This window comes from Bubalus bubalis, chromosome 6 (genome assembly GCF_019923935.1).
Source record: "Bubalus bubalis isolate 160015118507 breed Murrah chromosome 6, NDDB_SH_1, whole genome shotgun sequence".
NCBI classification, from domain to species: Eukaryota; Metazoa; Chordata; class Mammalia; order Artiodactyla; family Bovidae; genus Bubalus; species Bubalus bubalis.
In genome coordinates, this window is record NC_059162.1 from 29,943,846 (window position 1) to 29,967,837 (window position 23,992).

Consider the following 23,992-nt stretch of genomic DNA (forward strand, 5'->3'; position numbering starts at 1 on the left):
AATATATTGCATCAATTATTTTAGGTCTTCATTGATTTATTTCAGTGATGTTTTATAGCTTTTAGCGTAGAGGACTGCACATCCTTCAATAGATTTACTCTAAGGTATCCTTTTTTTATATAATTACAAATAAATTTTAAACATTTCATTTTTTACTTATTCCTAGAAAAAGTCTCTCATGCTGAAAAAATATGTATAAATTCTGCTTAAATTTTTTTTCATAGATCGAAATTTAATCTTTAGGAGGACTATCTGAATCTCATCCTAATCCACCCATTTTTTTTTTTTAACTAAGGTTTAAATATAATTTCTGAGAGTCATACAAAAGGAATGCAAATTTTATTCATAAATGAATAAACTTTATATTCAAGAAGGCATAGCAAACATTTTGGTTGGGGTAAATTCTATACTTATTTGTGAGACCATACCATTAAACAGAACCTATAACATATAAGATACAAGCATGATTATATATAAGATATATATTATATCTTATATATGATATTATTATATATCATATCTTATATATATATAAGATATAAGCATTATTATTATAAAGATTCTCAGAGAAATAATTTTTCTTGTGTGCGGGGTGGAGGGTATATTAGAAACTTTCATTGACTTTCTATTGCTGCTCTAAATGGCTAAGGATTATAGATACTGGCATATCTATCTTAGTGATACTTAATTAAATATATTTTTGAGGGAGTAGCAGGCATTATGAGGTTACTCTGTGATTCAGAATGTACCTAACTTACTAAAATTTTTATTTAGAATTTTTAAAGTTTGTTTTAAAAACAAATGTCTAAAAAATGGCAAATTTATTTTTAATCAAGATTTTCTTTAAAGGATTTAATTGTATATTTCTCAAAAATCAAAGACTTATAAAAATAGATGCAATAACAAAATGACCAGAATCAGCTGAGAATGATTGATATCTCCCCACTGCTTATGGGCATATGCACATCGTGGTTTGTTTAGGGTTTTGGAAAATTCATTATCTAAGCAGGAGGAGCAAGAAGGGATAAAGAGAATAATATGGCATAAAAGGTTTCTAAATCTCTACCTCCATCTTCACAGTCTTCAGGGGCTTTGGCTTTCTTACAAAGACGAGGATCCAACCAGGTGGTTGTCTTGGTATTGTGGCTGTAGAACAAAGATTTCAATTAGAAACAGTAAAGTAAAGAGGGAGAAAAGTATTTCAAAAGCAAAGATAAAAAGTGAATAAAAGGTATATGATGTTTGAACACTTATCTCCTCTAGGCTTCATTTGTATACCTCTGATTCAATAGTCTTGTTGTTCTCAGACTATTACTTCAAAAGTCATAAAGGAAAGGTGATGCTAGAGGCACTAATTGAGAATGAAGGCTCTAAAGAAGGGATAAAACGCTAAGTGCATAATAACAGATGTTTATCTAAGCAGTCAAAAATGTTTCAAAGGGTGGGCACATGGCCCCATACTGTGCTAAAAAGCTGCCCTTGAAAGGCCTGCTTTCTTGCTGGCTGAATTCCTTCCTCTTTCCAAAAAACACTATTTCTTAGGTGCCTGTGATGTGTGGGGATTGGGAATAAAGAGATGAACAATCAGAGCCTCTTCCTTCACCGGGACTCTCTAAAAATAAAAAGGTGAAATAATGTAAAAAGTTTTAAAGTATCTGTTTCTGCAACATTCAAGTAAAAATCACCTGTATAGTAAAACTCAACTCTACAAAACTAAATTTTCAACAGTGAAAGTGAAAGTCGCTGAGTTATGTCGGACTCTTTGTGACCCCATGAACCACACAGTCCGTGGAATTCTCCAGGCCAGAATACTGGAGTCGGGTAGCCTTTCCCTTCTCCAGGGGATCTTCCCAACCCAGGGATCAAACCCAGGTCTCCCACATAGCAAGGGGATTCTTTACCAGCTGAGCCACCAGGGAAGCCCAAGAATACAGAAGCGGGTAACCCGTCCCTTCTCCAGCAGATCTTCCCAACCCAGGAATTGAACCGGGTCTCTTGTATTGTAGGTGGATTCTTTACCAATTGAGCTATCAGGGAAGCCCTCTCAACAGTCTGGACCACATATTTAACAGGAAAAAAAAAAAGAACAAAAAGATCCTCCTCGTCCCTTTTGAAGTAGGGCACAGATGCTTTCAAAGAGCGACGTCTGTTTCATTTCATTATAGGCCACAATCAGTTAGCTTCAGACCCAGGTCACCATGCAGTAAATACTAATGCTAAAACAAAGCTATAATACTGCTGAGTAGACAGAGTTATAGTTTAAGTATCTGAAATGAGGATATTAAAGAAAGAAAAATCCTGGAAGAAAATATATAGGAAGGCAATAAAATACAAATTAAAACTCATCAAAGCAGAGGAAGAAGAACAATGTGATCAAAGGAGAGATTAGCTCACTAATCTCTATGTTGACCACTTTTAGGAAATGAAGCCAGTGGTTTCAAGGAATTAATCACACCTGCTATGCTTTTTCTAACTCCTGAGCTACTTACAGAGCTAGCTATGCAGTCACTTCCTACACATTGCCAGGTCAGATGCTAGTCGGTAGACTGTGGAATACTTTTTTTGTATGCTGAATAATAGATAATCTAAGAGAAATCAAGATTGTTTGTGTTACCCATTCTGTCAAAGAGACAATTTCCCCAAAGCTAAACCAGTAAAATCAGTTTAAGCAAAATGAAAATGATCAGGATTCTAAAGTTGCCTATGAGCATGTAGATTGTTAGAGGAAAAAAAAATCATGGACATATCTAGCTAAACCCATTTCAAAATTGCTACTTGAGAAAAGCTTAACTTTGGTTCCAAAGACCCAAACTTTGTATTGCTAAATCAGTAGATGGAGGTGACCTGCTAGGACTTTACTCATTATTCCCCAAAGTAAAGAAACACTCATGGGGTCTATTATACTCAAAACAAAATAGCTAAAGACTATAGACCTATATTAATAGTCTCTTTTGCAAATTCATGATTTAACAGCAGCAGTAACACAGACCAACCACATTAGCTACAGCAAACAAGAGCTTTATCTAGCAGCACATAATATTCAATATATTCTAGTATTAACCCTTTATCAGATATATGGTATGCAAATATTTTCTATCTCATAGGTGGCTTTTTCACTCTGTTGATTGCTTCCCTTTGCTGCACAGAAGTTTAAAAGTTTGAAATAGTTTCACATGTCTATTTTCGCTTTTGTTGCCTGTGCTCTGGTATCATGTCCAAGAAGGCCTTGCCAAATTCAATGTCATGGAGCTTTTCCCCTATGTCTTCTATTGCTTCAGATCTTACATTGAGGCCTTTAATACATTTTAATAATGATTACTGACAAAAACATTTCTTTTATAAATTCTCCCCTCTGCCCCCAGAAAGTACTAACTTACCTCTGTTTGCAGGATGAAATACTGTCAGATTCAATCTCATAATGTGCTTCTAAAGACATCCTAGCCTCTTTCAGTGACTCTACATTGTACTTGGGGGTTTAGTTTTAAAGTTAATATGAAAGTCAAAAATCTAAATTACCCTTAAAAAAAAAAAACCTTAAATTGTCCACAGAGAAGAGCGTACCTGATTTTGTCCATTTTTGTATAATCCTGGTCATTAATGCCTATATAAATGTATAATGTAATCAATAAAGTACCACATATGGTACAAAAAAAAAAAAGAGAACACCATACATAAAATATACATCTTTTAAACAATACAATCTCACTTAGTATACTACAGTGCTCACTGTATGGGAAAGCTGTGGAATTTGGAACATATTGAGTCAACTGGTTTAAGTCTCCCAGCTCTAATTCCTTTCTGAGTACATACATATTTTTTGAGTGTAATTCAGCTGCAGTATTTTAATTGTTATTTAACTATTATAGTCTATTACCTTACTACATTCATATTCTACCTCTGGGCAAAGAACTTTAAAGAGAATTATATCTGCATGGCAACATAAAAATACTTCGTATTACATATTTGCAAAATTATTTATAATATTTGTTCTCAGGTACAAATATAAAATCTTAGATTGATCAAATACATATGGTATCTTACAAACCAAAAAATGTACTTATATTAATAATGCTTTTTCATACAATAGTTTTATTTTTTGTGAATTTATATTGTACCAATTGCTCTGAGGATCAGTGATATTTTCCTCCTATATTATTTAACTATATCACCTGAATACATCAACCTCAAAATCTAGGTCTGAAAATATTTAGCTAAGATAATAAACACGGCCTCCTTCCAAATGATGATAATTTGTGAAATGCTCATTAAGGTGGACAATTAATCCAAAAGGTTTCAAAAAAAAAAGGCAAAGCAAAATACCCTTTATTCCTTGCATTTTTCATTATTAGTGATAAATGTTTTTAATTCTATCTTCATAAAACTAGACATCAAACATATTATTTCTTTATCCATATCAAATAAAAAGGAAATATCATCCAGGGAAATAGATTAAGAATGAACTGTAATTTGTATGAAAAATATTTTTAAAGAAAGAAAAAAGAAATGGAAGTCTTGTAAAATTAGGTTACAAAAATGTAAAGGCAAGTTGCACAGTGACAGGGCACATTGGAAAAGATACAAACATCTGCTTACTCGATGAAGTAGATCATCCCTGTATCAGTGTAGGCCATCTCCCAGTTTTTGGGCAGTGGTTCCAGATTTTCATCTCGCATCATATAATTTCTAAAGTCCATGGAACTGTTTGTTTGGTTGTAACTTGGGACGGTCTTTATCCAATCAGACGGCTCAGAATGCCTCTCTCTATTTTCTGCTATTCAAACAGAAGAGTGTGAAAAGGAGATAGAAGTTACACTCTCTTCAAACAGTCCTATTTCTAACAAAATGCCCAGATATATACTGCAAATTTCCTTGTCTGCTATGTCCATATTCTGCTATAACTGTTGAAAAAATAAATATACTGATATTTTTTTTTTCATTTGCTGGTGACATTAACTCTGTTCAGCACCTCTGAAGCTAGTCTGGGAAAGAAGCAAAAAATCAACACTAGAATCAATTCTGTATACACTAAATATATAAATATTATGTCAATATAATACATAAATAAATGTATAAATAAATATTATACTAACAAAAAAAAATAACAAAACTAAAAAAACACCAAAAAAAACCCATTACACTAACACTAATAGCCACAGCAGCACCTTTCCAGTTCATGGTCAGGCTCTATTTTAACTGCTTTATATATATTAACTCACAATCCTCATAGTAAACCTGTGCATATATATTATCACTACTGCCATTTCAAGATGAAGAAACTAAGGCCCAGTAAAGTTAAGTTAATTTAGGTTACACAGATAATAAACAGCAAAGCCAGGATTTGAATTTAAATGGCCCACAGCCTTAACTGCTGTATGTATCAAGCTGCCTTGTGCACATTTAACACAGGCCTTTAAAATAATACTGGTTTTTAAAAATTAAATTCAATAGACTTCCTGTTGTTGAATTTAATTGTCTCTTGGTGATATTAAAATCCTTTGAGAATCCCAAAGTTCACAATGTAGGTAAGAATACTAAAATTTGGTTACTCTCTAGGGAGTTCACAATTTACATACTTAAAGATTGTTTCTAGAACTTAAAAGATAATATAACTGTAATAATTCCACACTGCAGGCAATGCTTCAGAATCAGAGATCCTTAGAAGAGGCCCTAGATATAATTATGTGTCATCCTTATAGTACTTCCACTCCAATCATCCTTTATTCGACCAAGTTCTATAAAGTCTTAATCTTACTACTTACTACCTTTCCCTGTTTCTCAGCCCCATCCTTGCCCTACTTCAGTTCAGTTAAGTTCAGTCGCTCAGTTGTGTCCAACTCTTTGCGACCCCATGAATCGCAGCACAGCAGGCCTCCCTGTTCATCACCAACACCTGGAGTTCACTCAGACTCACGTCCATCGAGTCAGTGATGCCATCCAGCCATCTCATCCTCTGTCGTCCCCTTCTCCTCCTGCCCCCAATCCCTCCCAGCATCAGGGTCTTTTCCAATGAGTCAACTCTTTGCATAAGGTGGCCAAAGTACTGGAGTTTCAGCTTTAGCATCATTCCTTCCAAAGAAATCCCAGGGCTGATCGCCTTCAGAATGGACTGGCTGGATCTCCTTGCAGTCCAAGGGACTCTCAAGAGTCTTCTCCCACACCACAGTTCAAAAGCATCAATTCTTCGGCACTCAGCTTTCTTCACAGTCCAACTCTCACATCCATACATGACCACTGGAAAAACCATGGCCTTGACTAGATGGACCTTTGTTGGCAAAGTAATGTCTCTGCCTTTCCATATGCTATCTAGGTTGGTCATAACTTTTCTTCCAAGGAATAAGCGTCTTTTAATTTCATGGCTGCAGTCACCATCTGCAGTGATTTTGGAGCCCAAAAAAATAGTCTGACACGGTTTCCACTGTTTCCCCATCTATTTCTCATGAAGTGATGGGACTGGATGCCATGATCTTCGTTTTCTGAATGTTGAACTTTAAGCCAACTTTTTCACTCTCCACTTCCACTTTCATCAAGAGACTTTTTAGTTCCTCTTCACTTTCTGCCATAAGGGTGGTGTCATATGCATATCTGAGGTTATTCATATTTCTCCCGGCAATCTTGATTCCAGCTTGTGCTTCTTCCAGCCCAGCGTTTCTCATGATGTACTCTGCATAGAAGTTAAATAAGCACGGTGACAATATACAGCCTTGACATACTCCTTTTCCTATTTGGAACCAGTCTGTTGTTCCATGTCCAGTTCGAACTGTTGCTTCCTGACCTGCTTACAAATTTCTCAAGAGGGAGGTCAGGTGGTCTGGTATTCCCATCTCTTTGAGAATTTTCCACAGTTTATTGTGATCCACACAGTCAAAGGCTTTGGCATAGTCAATAAAACAGAAATAGATCCAACTTAAATTCAATGATCTACCATTATAATTGCTCCTTTGTAAAAAAAACTCCTGAGGCCTTTTGCCCTACCTTACTTTTATCATATTGCTTGACTTAACTATAATTCTATTTAAATCTTACTCTCCACCTACTTTTCACCAGTATAGGTAGCTGAACGCAGGTGCTACTAACTAGTTCACTTTTAACTCATGATCACTAACTTCAAGAGGGCATTTAATGATGTATGACAACCAGAGGACATTTCTTTAGTCCCTTCACTCGGACTCTCCTAGATAACTTTCATATCTTCCTTCTTAAATCTTCTGCCTTATCCCGAATTTCATTTGGTCACCCTGTTTCCTATTTCACTGAGAAAATACAAAAGGAAGAGAACTTTTACAAATTCCCACCATCATATATATCTACATAGGAACTGTGCCCATTTTACTCTAACTTCTGTTACTATGAAAGAACTCTGTGTTTCTAGCAGATATCCTCATCCCCTCTTGCCTACAGCAGTTCATTCTCCCTCTCTCATATATCACCAATCTTTCTTATCTAGTAGACCATATTCATCCATTTAAAAATAAGGTATTTCTCCATTCTATGAAAAGAAATTAAACAATTCTTTCCCTGCTTCCCAGCAACCCCATTCCATTTCTCTCCTTTTTACACCAAAACTCCTTGAAAGAGTTTATACTTGCTACGTCCACTTCCACTCTTCCATTTGCCTCAGGAACTCCTCCAACAAGGCTTTTGATCTCTTGTCAGTAAAACTGCTCTTATCAAGGTCACCACTTATCTCTACATAGCTACACCCAATGATCGATTCTCAGCGCCCATCTAGCTTGAGCTATCAGCAGCATCTGAGATGACGATCACTCTTTCTTGGAACATTCTCTTCTCCTGGCATCCAGAACATGACACTCTCCTGGTGTCCCTTCTATCTCATTGGCTCTTCTCAGTCTCCCTGATATCTGTATATTAGAGTGCTTTCCCAGGGTCCAGACCTTGGACCTTTTCTCTTTCTATACTTACTCTCTTGGTGATCTCACTCGGTGTCACTGTTATACAAGCTATATGCTGATGGTATCCAAATATGTATTTTCAGACCAGAACACTGACTTTTAAATTCAATTTTAAACAAGACATTTCCATTTGGAAGTCTAATGAACGTCTAAAATTTAAATATCCCAACCACAGCCCCCTTTCCCAATGCAAACTGACTCCTCTTAAAATCTCTCATCTCAAAACATGCAACTCCATTCTTTCAAATACTCAAGTTAAAACCCTTGGAGTGGCCTTTTGAGGTAGGAGACACTGGGCCTCCGGGCCAGACACCTAGTGCTGGTCAAGAGGAGTAAAACCACTCCTGAGGTCAAGGAAGACTTCTCTGTCTGCACATGCAAGGAAGCCTTATTGGTGGCCAAAAAGGGAGGGGGCGCCACCCTATAATAAGTGTAGATATGCACCCATAGGCTTCTGTGGTGGGATCCATCTTAGCAAAAATGCATCTTGGGAAGGGTCCATGGACCAGACAGGTGTGAAAAAATAAATAAGATAATTGGCCAAATAGAAACAAAGACCCAGGACTGTCCTATGAAAGAGATGTAAATCACATCTTTGCTCCTCCTCAGCCAGGACGCCAGCATTCCTCTCAAAGAGTGTGTGTCTGCCTAGTTTCTGATTTACTGGGCTCCTCACTCAGGATACTGATACCCTTTCTCTCTGGATGTGTATTTATTTCTGTGTTAAATAAACTATTTTTCTGTGTGCTCTTACATACATTGTGCTATGTCTCTAATAATAAACTCTGTACCTGTTTTTACAGTTTTTGCCTCCTTGACACATTCTTGCTTTACAAGAGGGGCAAGAGACAAGGGCCTCTTTGCTTCTAGCCTCTAGCCCCTGGTGGTCAAGATTCCAAGTTTCCATCTAAGTTCAGTTCAGTTCAGTTCAGTTCAGTCACTCAGTCGTGTCCAACTCTTTGCGACCCCATGAATCGCAGCACGCCAGGCCTCCCTGTCCATCACCAACTCCCGGAGTTCACTCAAACTCATGTCCATCAAGTCAGTGATGCCATCCAGGCATCTCATCCTTTGTCGTCCCCTTCTCCTTCTGCCCCCAATCCCTCCCAGCATCAGAGTCTTTTCCAATGAGTCAACTCTTCGCATGAGGTGGCCCAAGTACTGGAGTTTCAGCTTTAGCATCATTCCTTCCAAAGAAATCCCAGGGCTGATCTCCTTCAGAATGGACTGGTTGGATCTCCTTGCAGTCCAAGGGACTCTCAAGAGTCTTCTCCAACACCACAGTTCAAAAGCATCAATTCTTTGGCACTCAGCTTTCTTCACAGTCCAACTCTCACATCCATACATGACCACAGGAAAAACCATAGCCTTGACTAGATGGACCTTTGTTGGCAAAGTAATGTCTCTGCTTTTGAATATGCTATCTAGGTTGGTCATAACTTTCCTTCCAAGGAGTAAGCGTCTTTTAATTTCATGCCTGCAGTCACCATCTGCAGTGATTTTGAAGCCCCCCAAAATAAAGTCTGACACTGTTTCCACTGTTTCCCCATCCGTTTCCCATGAAGTGATGGGACCAGATGCCATGATCTTCGTTTTCTGAATGTTGAACTTTAAGCCAACTTTTTCACTCTCCTCTTTCACTTTCATCAAGAGGCTTTTTACCCAGGTTTAATTCCTGGGCAGGGAACTAAGATCTCTCTTCAGGACCACTCACTGCTCTCCCTCTGAGATTACTTTGACTGCTCTCTCATACCTGATATCCAGTCTGTTGGCAAATGTTACTGACTCAATCCACTTCTTGGAGAGGGTGATGGCACCCCACTCCAGTACTCTTGCCTGGAAAATCCCATGGACGGAGGAGCCTGGTAGGCTGCAGTCCATGGGGTCTTTTAGAGTCGGACACGACTGAGTGACTTCACTTTCACTTTTCACTTTCATGCATTGGAAAAAGAAATGGCAACCTACTCCAGTATTCTTGCCTGGAGAATCCCAGGGACGGAGGAGCCTGGTGGGCTGCTGTCTATGGGGTCGCACAGAGTGGAACACTACTGAGGCGACTTAGCAGCAGCAGCAGCAGCAATTCACTTCTTACCTCGTGCTTTCATTGAGTATAGTGAAAGTCATTCAGTCGTGTCTGACTCTTTGCGACCTGATTAACTGTTTAGTCCATGGAATTCTCCAAGCCAGAATACTGGAGTGGGTAGCTGTTCCCTTCTCCAGGAGATCTTTCCAACCCAGGGATCGAACCCAGGTCTCCTGCATTGCAGGCAGATTCTTTTACCAGTGGAGCTACCAGGGAAGCCCTGAGTGTAAGTTGAGTATAAGTCGTCATTTTTCACTTAAGTTACTGCAATATCCTGCTAACTAACACCCTTGTATATGCCCATGCCTTCCTACTCCCTTTTCTCCACACAGCAGCCAGAATGAGCCTGTTAAGTTAAAACCTGTTTTATCATGGTACTCTTCTACTTAATACCACGATGGTTTCTCATCTCAGAATAAAAAGCAAAATTCTTCCAGTGACCTATAAGATCCTATATAATATACATTTCTACCACTCCCACCCCCACCACTATTTAGGTCAACAATTGACCTCATTGTTACTATTATAGTCTATTCCCTTTCAGCACTCTGCCCCAACCACATATAATGTATTGTCTACATTGTATCCAACCACCTTGGTTTCCTTGCTCTTGTCTGAATAATCCAGGGATGCTCCTACCTCAGGGAATTTGTACAGTATAATTAATTCCCTCTGGCTAGAATGTTCTTCCTCAGGATATTCTGAGCTCACTCTCACACTTCTTTCAATATCCCCTTCTTGGTGATGTCTTCTCTGATACTCTATCTAAAATTGCAACTTTGGCCACAGCTACTTTTTATCCTTCCCCTCCTTGGCTTTTTCTCTTTAGCACTATCTAACTTACTATACGTTATTCATTTATGTTGGATAATTCTGTCTCTCCTGCCAGAAGGTAAGGTTCATGAAGGCAGGGGATTTTGTCTGTTTTGCTCACTGCTTTATTTCCAGCTTTTGGAACAACGCCTAGCACTTAGTAGTCTACCAGGCGCTCAACAGATATTTGTTGAATGAATAATTTCAATAAAACATATGATTTATTCTCTATGTAGAGAAAGTGACAGAAATTAAAAGGTACCCAATGTATAAATCAATCTGGAAGGGAATTACATTCTTGGGATATATATATACTAGAGAAAAGTGGAAACAACTATATGAGCAATAATACTTTTCTGAATACAATTTCAAAAGACTGCATAAAGAAGTTCACTTAATAGCCAATGATTTGAAAATGTTGTTTCATATAACACTAACTCTTTGAAAAAATTTTAGCATTATTATATAACATGTCATCTATTGGGATATATTAGCATTCTTGTGTTAATTCTCAACAAGATATAAAATAATATACATACTTGTATATAAAAATAAACCTCCATCTATTGCTTCCATCCCCAGCAATTTTCTGATCTTTCAAGACAGGAATTCCAGTCCCCCAAAGCAATACAAAAAGCAAGTTTAAATAAAGTCAACAACTGTGGTTGGTACTTACTCAGAAAAGACCAAGGGCTTTCAGCCATGTCTTGTATTTACTTTTCCTTAAAATAGTCTGAATAGTTTCTGTTATAAAGAAATATATGTGGAAGAGTCTTATGGTACCTACACACAAGAGATGGAATACAAACTTCCTCCCACACCCTCTTGGATACATTTCCTTTAAATATTAATATCAAAGAGGCTGCAACCTCTGGTTTAACAACTCTCTTACATGACAAGCATAAACTACAGAACTCACAGATAGGTGTACCTCTAAGGGAACTGCAGGGCTCACGGAGAGGCTTTGCATTAGAAAGTTTAAAAAAAAAAAAAAAAAGGCATTTTTCTTTTCCTTCAAGTTAAGAACATATAACTCCCATTTGGGGACAGAGTCATAGTTTCTAATTCCATGTCTTAAACATTGAAAAATGTCAACAGATGTAAATTTTGGGGATAGCAAAGTTGACATCAACATCATAAGACTCTAGGATACGATAATTTTCCTTAACAACCCCTAAAGACTTAGATGTAAATTCACCTAAACCTTTTTAGACCTGTTTTCAGCAAAATATATTGCTATAATTCATTGAGCATATATGTGACATAACAATGTAAGATGTTATGACCATAAAACAGAACTCGCCGTCTGAAGGGGGACACAGCAATGAATGTAATACAAGGATAGATAATAGCAAATTTTAATAACTGATAAAGGAAAAAATAAGAATGCTTTGGGAAAATGATATGGTAATAGATTCTGCAAATTTGGAGTTATAATCAAATGCTTTCATTTATTGGTGATTGTGAAACTCACTTAGTTGTATCTGACTCTTTGCTGTAGCCTGCCAGGCTCCTCTGTCCATGGAAATCTCCAGGCAAGAATACCGGAGTGGGTTGCCATTTCCTTCTCCAGGGGATCTTCTCGACCAAAAGATTGAACCCGGGTTTCCGACACTGCAAGTGGACTCTTTACCATCTGAGCCACCATTATATTTTTTTAAGGTTCTACTACATGCCAAGCATGGTTTATGGCTTAAGGAGTACAACAATGAACAAAAGAAGCAAAACTTCAATCCTTATGAAGCTTATATTCTAGAGTTTTGAATGAAATTATTACAATAAATAGCACTGAAATGAGTTCTGCTGTGATTAATGAGAAGTATAAAAATCTTCTAAGGAATCACTATGTTATTTAGGGATACTCAAAGGCAGAAGATTCTCTATCATTAAATTTATATTGGTTTGGCATTTAATGAAAAATGTAACAGTCAAATTTGGAAATTTTCTTTGAGTGACTCAGAATTTAAACTCAAAATATTGCTAAAAACCTTTCAGATAACTTTTAACAGCATATTTCTAAATCTTTGTTTTCATTGAAGGCTAGATTTTAAAATGTCTATATTTTGCTCCAATTCTGTAAAGTAGGACTTAGGTCAACAAGATTCCTATATTCAAGCATCAGAAATGAATCTCAAATCTTTTAAGCAGCGGGGTAATGGCATATATTAGTACTAATAGTTTATAACTGATTTACCAAAACCGCCACTTGGGACAACTAACTTCAGCTTACAAAATGGTCAACAGAGATACACGATTTCACACAAAACTTTAAAAAGAACTTAGAATCCCATCACTTGCTGTTCCTCTGCTTTGGGAAAAGTTTTACTACTTCCAATTCAGTGTCATATTAAAGTCAACCAGGAGTAACAGCCAGAAGTTGTTCATCTATTTACAAACCTGCATTTCCACTGCCGTTAACAGCTTCCTTGTCTTCGTCTTCTTCCTCTTCAGGAAGAGAGCTGTCCATTCTTTCCATCTTGCTGACAGATGTAGTCCGTTTTCTCTGGGACTCTGTGTCAAATTCATTATCAAAGAGGACCTGATCAACTGGATCTGCCTGGAAAGGGCTGGGCTCTGCTGGAGGCTTGGGAGTTCCATAGAAGTTTCCTGAGGACAAATAACAGCAGCTGAATGCATTGAATGTTGAATTGAGAGTTAGAACAATATGGCTTACTGTGTCTCTGCCCTGTTATACTGAAGTTTCTGAACACCCACCATCGGCCAAAAGGAGCTGAAAGCACTTTTTCTTGGAAGAGGAAGAGATAGACCAGAAAGAACTAATTTCTCAAGTGCTCATCACCATATATTACCTAACCTTATCTAACACTCTAAGACTATTTGTACTAAGGCCAGGAAGTTGACTTTACATATGTAGGTTATTTATTCCTACAGGGCTTGCTTTGCATGGGTTTTATATTAGGGCCTAATTTGTGAATTTAAATGCATCAATGCTCTCGTGTAAGACTAATTGGCATAAAAAGTGGGAGTAAAGCAGGAGAAAACTAACTCAAATAATTTTGTTCTGATATGTAACATAATGAGTTATTTCAGTAAAATAAGGAAATATGCAGGCAAAGGATAAAGCTAAGCACCTACCAGTCTGTTCTGAAATGTAGGCTGCTTATGCAAATGTAATTTTAAAAATTTTTTCTAAGCATTTTAATTATATTGTTTTATCTGAAAACTTATTGAACAAATAGAAACTTTATTAGCATAATTCAATATTTGCTTACTCTCAGGAAAGCAAGAAATACTTTAATATGTTGTCTTGAAAATCAGTAATTTTTACAGTAACAATGAACATTCCAGAATAGAATGAGAACAACTGAATACCTTCTCAGTTTACCATGTAGTCCCCAATAGGCAGCCACACACGATGGAAATCGTTCAGTGAGTCTAGCTATATTAGCAGTTTGTGGCTCCTGCTAGCTCTGACCTTATATCAACCACTCTGCTGATGTAAAAGAAAGATAAACAAGGACAGGGAGTAAAATATTCATGCTCTTCTTTTATTAAAAAAAAAAAAAATCTCCAAATTCCTTGGCTCCTAAGGAGATGATTACTCATATAAGGTAAATTAACAGGGTATAAAATGGATTACTTTTCTGAGATGAAGCAAAAGCATAAAAAGTTATTCACCATATCATGGAGGCAAAGTGCAAGTCACTCAGTCGTGTCTGACTCTTTGTGACCCAATGACTATACAGTCCACGGAATTCTCCAGGCCAAAGTACTGGAGTGGGTAGCCTTTCCCTTCTCCAGGGATCTTCCCAACCCAGGGACCGAACCCAGGTCTCCTGCATTGCAGGCAGATGCCGCAGATTCTTTACCAGCTGAGCCACAAGCGAAGCCTAAGAATACTGGACTGGGTAGCCTATCTGAGGTCTCCCGCCACAAGGGAAGTCTAAGAATACTGGAGCGGGTAGCCTATCGCTTCTCCAGCAAATATTCCCAACCCTGGAACAAACCAGGGTCTCCTGCATTGCAGGCAGATTCTTTACCAACTGAGCTACCAGGGAACCACGGGAGGCAAATCTACAAAGTTTATCTTGTCGTGCATGCTTTGAGGGGGAAAGTATTAAGATAACTTCTTTGGAAATCTGACTTTGTGTGTGAATTGTCATTAAAATGCTCAAGACAAAACAATGAAATCAAACTAAAAATACTTTTCAACCACATCTTCCCTCTCTCAATTCAACTACTCCTTGGCTTCTTTGGAAGGAATGATGCTAAAGCTGAAACTCCAGTATTTTGGCCACCTCATGCGAAGAGTTGACTCATTGGAAAAGACTCTGATGCTGGGAGGGACTGGGGGCAGGAGAAGGGGACAACAGAGGATGAGATGGCTGGATGGCATCACTGACTCGATGGACGTGAGTCTCAGTGAACTCCGGGAGTTGGTGATGGACAGGGAGGCCTGGCGTGCTGCGATTCGTGGGGTGGCAAAGAGTCGGACAAGATTGAGTGACTGAACTGAACTGAACTTGGCTTCCAAATCTAGGTTTGAAACGGAGTTAATCCTATCATGCAAATGTATGCAAAGAGTAATAGTAAAACAGACTAAGGATCTCTGTAAACTTTTGGCCCATAAGTAAAGCAAGGGACAATCAAAAAGCCATTTCACACTTCTCTGGGACAGAAGGCACAGAAATGCTTCAAACGGAGGTTTGGTTGGGGAATAGGATGCCCTAGGATCTCATTTTTCCCTTCATTATGTCCAACAGTCACGCTACCAAGGAATCCGGATGTACCATGAGAAAGTTGAAAGTCCTCCCCCCCCCCCTTTTCTAAGGATGGTAGTTTTACAGGAAATACTAAAAACACATTTTTACTGCATATTACATATTGTTAGTAACTTTTATCTAATTCTAGGTTTAACTTTTTTTCTAGAATGAAAACTATGAAAAAATTCAGGATATGATTGCTATATCCATAATCACTGACAAGAATTTAGAACTTCACAATAAATTCTGGAAGTTGCCTTATTTTAAAAAATTATTGGCTTAGATGAAAAAAAGAAAGCTAACATTGCTTATAAGTAAATTAGATCTATTTTTCTTGAGTTGTTGGTAAATACAAGATTTCAGATACTGCAAGGTATAGAATTGCAAAGTTTGTGAACCCCAACGATAGTTATTCACAAAAAAGCTTTTCATCTTTTTGAAGCTACTCTGGAGTTTTTTCTTTTTTCTCTTTCTTCTTTTCTGAAGTGTTTTCATTTTTACGATAGACCAACTAGACCAACCATTAAATATTTTAAACCCATATAAAATCAAGGACAACAATGTTAGACTAGTTAGAAATTTATTTACACATACCCAGATACTAACGTGGTGCCAGATTCCTTTCAGGTCTTCCCTTTCCCTCTCCTTAATGACATACATATTCACTCATATATATGATTCAAGTCCTAATTTCCTGTCTGTCCTTCCCATTCTCTCCTTGAGTTACCCTAATGTTGGTATAAGTCATTTCCTGGCATGTTATATACATCTAGGACATATGTATATGCATATATAACATATAAATGTGCTTAGTCGCTCAGTTGTGTCCAACTCTTTGTGACACCATGGACTGTAGCCTGCCAGGTTCCTATGTCAATGGGATTCTCCAGGCAAGAATAGTGGAGTGGGTTGCCATGCCCTCCTCCCAGGGATCTTCCTAAAACAGGGATCGAACCCAGGGCTCCTGCATTGTGGGTGGACTTTTTATCATCTGAGCCACAAGGGAAGCATAACATATAAATACTACTGTTTTAATAAAAGCTTCATGGAGTGTTTATAACATTTTCTATTTTTTTTTCTAAACGGTATGCTGTCCATATCCTTTTGTAACATTCTTTTTGTACAACTGTATTTCTAAGACTTACTCCTATAGATACATGTAGATTCTAATCATCTATTATATAACAGTCCATTTTTATAAACAAATTAAAATAAATTTTATTAATTCCCCTAATAAAAGACACTTTCATTCCCTTATTGTTTCAAATAATGCTATAATGACTATTCTATGAAGACTTACAAGACCTTCTAGAACACCAAAAAAAGATGTCCTTTTCATCACAGGGGACTGGAATGCAAAAGTAGGAAACCAAGAGATACCCGGAGTAACAGGCAAATTTGGCCTTGGAGTACAAAATGAAGCAGGGAAAATCTAACAGAGTTTAGCCAAGAGAACGCTCTAGTCATAGCAAACACCCTCTCCCAACACAAGAGAAGACTCTATACATGGACATCACCAGATGGTCAACACCGAAATCAGATTGATTATATTCTTTGCAGCTGAAGATGGAGAAGCTCTATACAGTCAGTAAAAACAAGACTAGGAGCTGACTGTGGCTCAGATCATGAACTGCTTATTGCAAAAATCAGACTTAAATTGAAGAAAGCAGGGAAAACCACTAGATCATTCAGGTATGACCTAAATCAAAACCCTTACAATTATTCAGTGGAAGTGACAAATAGATTCAAAGGATTAGATCTGATAGACAGACTGCCTGAAGAACTATGGACAGTGGTTTGTGACATTGTACAAGAGGGAGTGATCAAGATCATCCCTAAGAAAAAGAAATGCAAAAAGGCAAAATGGTTGTCTGAGGAAGCCTTATAAATAGCTGAGAAAAGAAGAGAAGCTAAAGGCAAAGGAGAAAAGGAAAGATAAACCCATCTGAATGCAGAGTTTCAAAGAATAGCAAAGAGAGATAAGAAAGCTTTCTTCAGTGATCAATGCAAAGAAATAGAGGAAAACAATAGACTGAGAAAGACTAGAGATGTCTTCAAGAAAATCAGAGATACAAAGGGAACATTTCATGCAAAGATGGGCACAATAAAGGACCGAAACGGTATGGACCTAAGAAGCAGAAGATATTAAGAAGAGGTGGCAAGAATACACAGAACTATACAAAAAAGATCTTCATGACCCAGATAACCACAAGGGTGTGATCACTCACCTAGAGACAGACATCCTGCAGTGTGAAGTCAAGTGGGCCTTTGGAAGCATCACTATGAACAAAGCTAGTGGAGGTGATAGAATTCTAGCTGAGCTATTTCAAATACTAAAAGATGATGCTGTGAAAGTGCTACACTCAATATGAGAGCAAATTTGGAAAACTCAGCAGTGGCCTCAGGACTGGAAAAGGTCAGTTTTCATGCCAGTCCCAAAAAAGGCAATGCCAAACAATGCTCAAACTACCGCACAATTGCACTCATCTCACACACTAGCAAGGTAATGCTCAAAATTCTCCAAGTTAGGCTTCAGCAGTACGTGGCCCAAGAACTTCCAGATATTCAAGCTGGATTCAGAAAAGGCAGAGGAACGACAGATCAAATTGCCAACATCGTTACATCATAGAAAAAGCAAGAGAGTTCCAGAAAAACAATTATGTCTGCCTTATTGACTATGCTAAAGCCTTTGACTGTGGATCCCAACAAACTGGAAAATTTGTCAATAGATGGGAATACCAGACCACTTGACCTGCCTCCTGAGAAATCTGTATGCAGGTCAAGAAGCAACAGTTAGAACTGGACATGGAACAATGGACTGGTTCCAAATTGGTAAAGGAGTATGTCAAGGATGTATATTGTCACCCTGCTTATTTAACTTATATGCAGAGTTCAGTTGCTCAGTCATGTCTGATTCTTTGCAACCCCATGAACCGCAGCATGCCAGGCCTCCCTGTCCATCACCAACTCCCAGAGTCTGCCCAAACCCATGTCCGTTGAGTTGGTGATGCCATCCAACCATCTAATCCTCTGTCGTCCCCTTCTCCTCCTGCCCTCAATCTTTCTCAGCATCAGGATCTTTTCCAATGAGTCAGCTCTTCGCATCAGGTGGCCACGGTATTGGAGTTTCAGCTTCAACATCAGTCCTTCCAATGAACACCCAGGACCGATCTCCTTCAGAATGGACTGGTTGGATCTCCTTGCAGTCCAAGGGACTCTCAAGAGTCTTCTCCAACACCACAGTTCAAAAGCATCAATTCTGTGCTCAGCTTTCTTCACAGTCCAACTCTCACATCCATACATGACCACTGGAAAAACCATAGCTTTGATTAGACGGACCTTTGTTGGCAAAGTAATGTCTCTGCTTTTTATTATGCTGTCTAGGTTGGTCATAACTTTCCTTCCAAGGAGTAAGCGTCTTTTAATTTCATGGCTGCAGTCACCATCTGCAGTGATTTTCGAGCCCAGAAAAATAAAGTCAGCCACTGTTTCCATTGTTTCCCTATCTATCTGCCATGAAGTGATGGGACTGGATGCCATGATCTTAGTTTTCTGTATGTTGAGCTTTAAGCCAACTTTTTATGCAGAGTACCTTATGCAAAATGCCATGCTGGATGATGCACAAGCTGGAATCAAGACTGCCAGGAGAAATATCAATAACCTCAGATACTCAGATGACTCCACCCTTATGGCAGAAAGCGATGAGGAACCAAAGTGCTTCTTGATCAAAGCGAAAAAGTTGGCTTAAAACTCAACATTCAAAAAACTAAGATCATGGCATCCTGTCCCATCACTTCGTGGCAAATAGATGGGGAAACAATGGAAACAGTGACAGACTTTATTTTGGGGGGCTCCAAGATCACTGCAGATGGTGACTACAGTCATGAAATCAAAAGACGCTTGCTCCTTGGAAGAAAAGCTATGACCAACCTAGACAGCATATTGAAAAGCAGAGACATTACTTTGCCAACAAAGGTTTGTCTAGTCAAAGCTATGGTTTTTCCAGTAGTCATGTATGGATGTGAGAGTTGGACTATAAAGAAAGCTGAGCGCAGAAGAACTGATGCTTTTGAACTGTGGTGTTGGATAAGACTCTTGAGAGTCCCTTGAACTGCAAGGAGATCCAACCAGTCAATCCTAAAGGAAATCAGTCCTGAATACTCATTGGGAGGACTGATGCTGAAGCTGAAACTCCAATACCGTGGCCACCTGCTACGAAGAGCTGATTCATTGGAAAAGACCCTGATGCTGAGAAATACTGAAGGCAGGAGGAGAAGGGAGTGATGGAGGATGAGATGGTTGGATGGCATGTCCGACTCAGCGGACATGAGTTTGAACAAGCTCTGGGAGTTGTTTATGGACAGGGAAACCTGGCGCGCTGCAGTCCATGGGGTCGCAAAGAGTCAGACACGACTGAGTGACTGAACTGAATTGATAATGACTGTTCAGGTACTTGTCTGCATATCCACATCGACGGGGCTTTTCTAGAGTAGGCAACCACAGAAGGAACTGCTCGGTCGGGGTTAGGTGCATCTTTGAATTTACTAGGTATTGCCAAGATGCTTTCCTAAGGGATTGTTATATCATTTTATACCCTCGCCAGTTGTATATGTGGATTTCCATTTACCACAATTATCAGACTTTAAAATTTTTATAAATCTGATGGATGTGGAATGGTGGGTAACTGTTATTTCAATTTGCTTTTCCTCTTAATTGACCAGGTAGTAATTAATAATATGGAAAATGCCACTTTGTCATATACCATGTTCTTAACAGAAGAAAACATAGAATATCTTTTCAATTTAAGTCATTAAAGACAATGACTTCTTAAATGAAATTTCAAAACACCAATCATAAGGAAAACAGTGGTAACTCTGATTGACAAAAGTTAAGGATTTTGGTTTAATGAAGAAATACAGAACAAGGTTATTAGGTTACACAATGGGAGAAAATATCAATATACAATAAGAAATTAGTATCTAATATAAATATTTACAAACAGAAATGTTATTGAGATCCCAGTTTAAAAATAAAATGGACAAAGCAAATGAATAGACAATTTGCAGAAGTTCAAAAAACAAGCATATGAAAAGATGCTCAAACTCTCTGACTACCAGAGAAACTAAAATTAAAATGAGACACCACTTGTATAACTGTCAGACTGGCAAAATTACAAAGCTGGATGGTGCCAAGTGTTGATAAGGATGTAGAATCAGTACTAAAGCCACTACAACTCCCCATGGCACTGCCTGGGGAATAGAGACTGCAGAGCTACCCAAAACAACTTCATCATATTAACTATATGTTTACCTTATAACCCAACAATCTGCTCTTGGATATATATGCCACAGACATTCTCACACAGGTTTGTAAGAAGACACGTATGAGGATGCTGCAGATTGATCTGTGGTGATGAGGAGTTGGAGGCAAACTGGAAGTCCATCAATAGGAGAAACATTAGGTAATGGATTCACAATACGGAGTACTGTGCAATGGTTACAAAACAGTGAATTACATATATATTTACATTTATGTGCAATGTAGATGAATCTAAAAAACAGTAATAAGTGAAAGCAGTTTAAAACTAGTAAGATACAGAACATGGTCCAGATGTCAATAATAAATACATGTACAGAAGACACAATACATATGTTGCAAGATCACATATAAACCAAAACATAGATATTAAACACATCAGAATGGTTGCCTATAAGAGAGAGGTGAATGAGAGAAGGCTATTTGCACAAAAATAAAAAATAAACAGCTGTCATTTTCTCTGAGAAGTCTCTACTGGCCATCTTCTCTAAATTAGACATTCCTATTATTTTCTTTAAAAATCCCTTGCTTTTGTTTCCTTCATAACATCTCAATTTAGGTATCTTGTTTGTGTTCTGACTGTCTTCCCCACTAAGAAATGGGATTTATGAAGTCAGTATCATTTCAGTGTTGCTCAGCACAGCATCTCTAGTCCCTCTGGTAGTGCTTGGCACCGAGTATAAAAGAAGGGTCAAATAAATAATACATGAATGAATGAGTCATGGATGCTAATCTCAGGAAGAGTGGCTAGGTCAAACTTAGCAGGCAAGAGGAAATCATTAAAGATTCTAAAGGAAAGAGAAATGACCAGAACTGCACTTGGCAAGGAAGACTAGTATGGTAGCAACGAGCGGGGTGGACTGGCGAGAGGGAAGAAATTGGAACACATGAGATCAACTCTCACAGCCAGCATGAGTCAGTGCAGGGAGCCTGCAATGAGGTGATGAAAGCATGAAGAAAGGCAGTGTGAAAGATGCTACAAAGGAAGAAAAGATTCGATTGGCAACAGACTAGATGAAACTGCTGAGAAAAAGAAGGAAGTAAATGAAGACTTCCCTGTCCTGAGCTCTTGCTAAAGCTAAAAAGAGAAATTATGAAGACTTACTCTTTTCGATAGCACAAATGCATATTTGGATATGATGAATTCACGATCAGATATTTATTGAACGCTATCTCTAGGAACTGAAGATAACATTAAGAAAGACATGACATCTGCTTTCACAGAGCTTGTGAAAAAGGCAATTATAATAGCATGATAAAGCAATGATGGAGAAGTACAGGGTGCTATTGGAGTGCACAAGTTTGCCAGTGAAGAACTGTTAGATACAGAAAAGAAAAAAGATTTAACAAAGAATCATTCAAAAGTTGAAATTGATCTTAAATTAGTACTCCCTAGAATCGAGTAGAGAAAACAGTTATGAAAAGAAAACCATTTTTTCTCTTTTTATTATTTTCCTCTTCAAATCTATACTCTCTTTTCTCCAAGAGAGCCAAAGTATAAATAGATTTTTTAAAGGGTACAGTATTTTTATTTCCAACCACAAACAGAACTCACAAATGCTTGAGTGAATACAATGAATGTGAATTATTATGAAATACTGCAAACTAGCTAGCTTTAATGATTTTCATATACTGTCTACAATCAACTTTAGAATAACACAGAATGCATTTATTCCCATCTTAATTAGTAAATTAAAAATAGCCTAATCAAAAGAAAAACCTCTCAAAGACTAATAGAAAAAACTTTTTAAAAAAGTGGTATTTTACTGATCAAATTCCATTTGAAATAATTCCGATCAATCAGACAGTTTTCTGGGCTGCTGTTGTCAATATCTGGGGACATACCATCATACGTTCCACTTTCTAACAATGTTCCACTCTCTTCCAGTGCTTTGAACTGTTCAACAGAAATGAAATTATAGTCCACCCCTGGTACTTCCCCATCCCTGGGGGCCCTTGTAGTACCTAAGGAGAGAAAAAAAGAAAAAAAATAGGTTGTAAAGTGCTTTTAAACTTACAAAATATTGAAAATAATAGAAAATTCAGTTTATAGAGAACACATGGGAAACACTATTGAATATATTGTATCTAGAGTGATAAGAGAATTTGAGGCAAATTAACATTCCTAGGTCAAAGTAGGATAATACTACAGGATGAGTAAATGTATTTTAATAAAATCTATAGATAGCTATGAAATTCAAAATTACAAAGATTAAAATGTTAGTGTCCAAGAAAGCTTAACTTTCCAAGACTCAACAGTTAATTCTTCTTTTAAACCTTAGTTCTCATGCTTAACATTTAAAGGAGAGGTAAATCCACCAAGGAAAGGCTTCAGGTTCATGTAGCTACCGTACATATTTTTTTTTCCTTAGCAGAAATGTAAACTAATATTCTACTTACTAGAGTTGTAAGACAATAAAAAAGAGAAACAACTTTTTAAAACTGTTTTATTAATAAACCCCACTTAAAAAACCTGAACAAATATTAACCACGCAATTATTTTTAGACTCCTTAATAAAGGGCTCAGGGCTTAGGGTATGAATTCACAAAATGTGAATATTATACATATTGCTGCTTAGTCAGTATTCTCTTCAAGTAATTTCAAAACATTAAGCCACAAGCAAATTGCTTAATGAAATTCACTACAGCAACTGAGCACTAAATTTCTATCTAGTAAGGAATCAATGCCAAAGTAAAATCTTCAGATCCAGGATATAAATTCAAGTTATGGGAGCACTGCTGTACTTTACTGAATTTCACTGAACAAGAATCAATATTTTTTTAACTGAAATTGGAAATGTCACTTCAAATACCAGAAAATACAAACAAGATGTCCAGGTAGTTAGCCTGGAAACAGTTAGGATATTGTCCTGCCAAGGATGCCTTCCCAAGCCCATTTCTCTATTTATGCTACCTATTTGTTAACAGCACTCCAAGGCAGAAACCCAAGACAGTAACCTTGGGCTCTTCCTTCTACTCTACAACTAGTCACCAAATCTGGTTGATTCCATCTCCTAAACACCTATAGGATTTATATACTTGTCTTCATTCTCACATCCACTTAATCCATATCAGTATCAATGGGCTGTATTGTTGGTCTCCTGAGCTCAACCCTGTCTTCATCCTAGCTACAGACCTTAACCAAA

The 23,992-nt window shown here is 37.7% G+C and overlaps 1 protein-coding gene across 5 annotated transcripts in view; it reads right to left on the reverse strand.

Moving 5' to 3' along the window:
* Window positions 1-23,992, reverse strand: part of MAGI3 (membrane associated guanylate kinase, WW and PDZ domain containing 3) — a 262,326-nt gene that overhangs the window by 74,810 nt on the left and 163,524 nt on the right. For 3 of the 5 annotated variants that reach the window (XM_025289417.2, XM_025289420.2, XM_044944527.2), the window contains exons 3-6: window positions 22,692-22,811; window positions 13,204-13,413; window positions 4,594-4,771; window positions 1,067-1,146 (exon numbers count right to left, since the gene is read on the reverse strand). In XM_025289417.2, coding sequence (XP_025145202.2) covers window positions 1,067-1,146; window positions 4,594-4,771; window positions 13,204-13,413; window positions 22,692-22,811 — 588 coding nt within the window. The remainder of the gene's footprint in view (window positions 1-1,066; window positions 1,147-4,593; window positions 4,772-13,203; window positions 13,414-22,691; window positions 22,812-23,992) is intronic. The other 2 variants (XM_025289418.2, XM_044944528.2) reach the window with 1 other exon arrangement.